We start from the raw sequence: 3,082 nt of genomic DNA, 5'->3' as shown, positions 1-3,082 counted from the left end.
CATTTGTGGACAGGGCTCCAATGGGCTGGACGCTGTGATGAACCCTGTACCATTGTTCAAATGTTATCCATACCCCCTCTGATTCGGTCTATTGCCTCAGCATTCCCTAACCCGGCAACCGAGTTTTAGCCAATTAAGTTTACACAGGCCTCCCACGGTGGGACCGGGGAATGTACGGTCCGAGATACCTAGTAAACTTACTTTTGCTTAGAGGTATGGGGGGGAGGAAAAGTCCTTTGTAAATCCAGATTAGAACTTGTCTGATAAATGCTGAGCTGCGTGTGAGGGTTAATTAGCATTTGGAACACAGATTCCCCATCATGCAGTGTTCCCCTGCTTCGCTGCTCCCAGAATTCACTGCAGTCTCTGCTTCAAGTTTTCTGTTCTCCATCTCTCATGTAAATGAATGGTGATCTGGTCCCATCTCAGATGCAAATGAGACCTAGGGCTGTTGTTTCACTCGTGTCACCCTGATCTAGAGGGTTTTAGGTGCGTCTCTCACTGCATCTTAATCAGTTTCTGTTTAGGTAGAGGAGGGGAGGGGGGATTCTTTGTGAGTCAGACAGTCTGTGTCCTGTGTCAGGGTTCCCTAAGAACATGGAGCTGACAGGTAACAGACTGGTCTAGTTTCTACCACTTAGGGAGTTTTAGTGAGCTGTTGGGGCAGGGACAGAAGGAGGGGGCACAGGGGAGAGGAAGAAGGAAGCTGCTGATCTGGCCCACAGCAGCTCACCAAAACTTCCTAAGTGGCCCTTGAGCCTAAATAATTGCCCATTCCTGTATTAAATGTACCAGGTCAACTGAAAGAACTCTTTCTAATCTTTCAGTTACAGTGATTTAAAGTGTTATGAGTAATGAGGGTAGGTAAGAATTTCATACCTGTGACTTTTTAACAGGGTTTCTGTAATCCTGAAGTGGGTGGTCCATTAAGCTAAATTTAATTTAAAGGAGCAGTTTTTGCAAGAATTTTACAAACAATTGAAAGAGAAAGTTTAACCCTAATAAACTTTATAACTGTAAAAAATGTTTTGTTTGTTTATTTGTTTTAGTATCTGGCAAGCAGAAAATACTGTATCACAGAACTACTGGAAGAATTGATAGTGAAATACTTGTCTGATGAATTATCTGAGAGAAAGAAAATTCATGATGAAGAAACTGCTGAATACTCAAAGTAAGTTGCTACTCTCTTTATTTTTCTAAGGTTTCTTGAAAGAAGGATTACTGTCTTTTACAGAAACATTCAGAAAAAAATTATAACTTGTAGGACCCTAATGCTGACCTCTTATAGTTGCATTATGTTCCTTCATAAAGGCCAAGGGAACATTATCAACTGTCACTTAATTTTCAAAGATTACTTTCACAATGAGTGTGGCCTATAATGAAATTCATGCTTTTTATATATCAGAGTCTTATAGCGGACTTAAATTAGCATGTCACTGGTAAATAGTCTTAAAGAAGCTGAGAGTAATGTTCATCCAGAGTTTCCCTCTGATTTTTGCATGATAGATGTGATGGAACACAATAAACTACAAGTGAAAATATATTTTCTGTAACCTTTTACTTGTATGTTTGGAGATTACCCTTAGTATTTAGAAACATTTTAGGTGGAAATTTGATTTTGTTTGTTTGTTTCAAGCTGTCTTATTTATAAATATTTAAGAAATATTATTGATTAAACTACAGTTCTTACAGTTTGTAATACCAAGCAAAATGCTAACATTCAAATTTTTGTACAGTCTAAAAAGCAAAGATATAACTGATAACCATGTAATGCTCTGTTTGTGGGTCTGCTTCTGGTAAATACATAATTCTTGATTTTAAAAAAAAGCAACTTGTGGAACTATTTGAGCAAGTCAGTATCATTCTTTTAGGTTGCTGGTATTGTAAGAGTTCTATAGTTGGACATAAGTTTTGCTTTCTCATGCTCTTTAGTTATTTCAGTTCCTAGAAATCCAGTAGTGACTTCCAATAACTGCAACTTCAGAAAGCATTCTTTAATATCTTACCAAAATAATGTTCACAAACCACTCGGTCTCATGGAATAGATGTCCTTTCAGTGCTTTCCTAAGTGATAAAGAAATTAAGAAAAAATCCTCACTGGTGGGATGGTTATAAGTACTTCAAAAGAAAGACCACTGTCCTTGATGCATCTATTAGTTTTTTAATCATTGTCTATAGAGCAAGAAATGTTACACTTGCATGGATTCTTTGACTTCAAGCATAACAAAAAAACAAAGGGAGCACTGGCAACTTATTTGGCCTTAGGCAAAAAAATGTATTATGACGAGGCACAATTTTGCGGATAGTTTGGAAGTCATGTACTTAATCTTTTTGGTTTTATTTGAAGCTTGACCAAGAATGTTCCAGTATTTGTTTGCACTATGGCATATCCCACTGTGCCTTGCCCTCTTCATGTGTTTGAGCCAAGATACCGACTGATGATTCGCAGAAGTATGGAAGCTGGGACTAAACAGTTTGGGATGTGTATAAGCGACTCTCAGAACAGGTGGGTATGCATTCCTACAGAAAGCAGTCAGCATATTTCCTGTCTTTTTAATTGCAAAAATTACATGTATAACATTGGAAGACTCTGACATTGCCTCTTGTTCTAGTTTTGCAGATTATGGTTGTATGCTGCAAATTAGGAATATTCATTTTCTACCTGATGGGCGGTCTGTTGTTGATACAGTTGGTGGCAAAAGATTTAGAGTTTTACGAAGAGGGATGAAAGATGGCTATTGCACAGCAGATATTGAATATTTGGAAGATATTAAGGTATACAAAACTTTCTGGGCAATAATACTCATCTTGGTCACCTTTTTTCCCCTGTGCCTGTTTTTTAGGACCCTGGTTCAAATACTAAAGATCACAGACAAAGCCAGCCCTAGGGGTGTGCAGGGCTCAGGGCATATCAGCCAGTGTGGGGGCAGGGTGGTGAGCAGCAGCGCATGATGGCTGCATCGGTGCCTATACAGCACTGACCACAGGGTCCAGGACACACCCCCTGATTTTGCCCCCCCCCCCCCCCGGGCCCCGGCTCACAGCCCATTGCTGGAAAACCTGGTTAAAAGGATGGGGAAAA

General features: G+C 39.5%; 1 protein-coding gene across 1 annotated transcript in view; it reads left to right on the top strand.

Annotated features, from left to right (window-relative positions):
• The window catches only part of LONRF1 (LON peptidase N-terminal domain and ring finger 1), a 23,666-nt gene that overhangs the window by 13,901 nt on the left and 6,683 nt on the right, over window positions 1-3,082 (top strand). Inside the window, exons 8-10 of the mRNA XM_019526541.1 lie at window positions 1,050-1,171; window positions 2,348-2,506; window positions 2,613-2,775. Of these exons, the coding sequence (XP_019382086.1) occupies window positions 1,050-1,171; window positions 2,348-2,506; window positions 2,613-2,775 (444 nt within the window). The remainder of the gene's footprint in view (window positions 1-1,049; window positions 1,172-2,347; window positions 2,507-2,612; window positions 2,776-3,082) is intronic.

Source organism: Gavialis gangeticus, unplaced genomic scaffold (assembly GCF_001723915.1).
Source record: "Gavialis gangeticus isolate Ggan-Ray unplaced genomic scaffold, GavGan_comp1, whole genome shotgun sequence".
Lineage (NCBI taxonomy): Eukaryota > Metazoa > Chordata > Crocodylia > Gavialidae > Gavialis > Gavialis gangeticus.
Note: the sequence above shows the minus strand (reverse complement) of the source record. Positions and strands in the feature narration are given on the sequence as shown.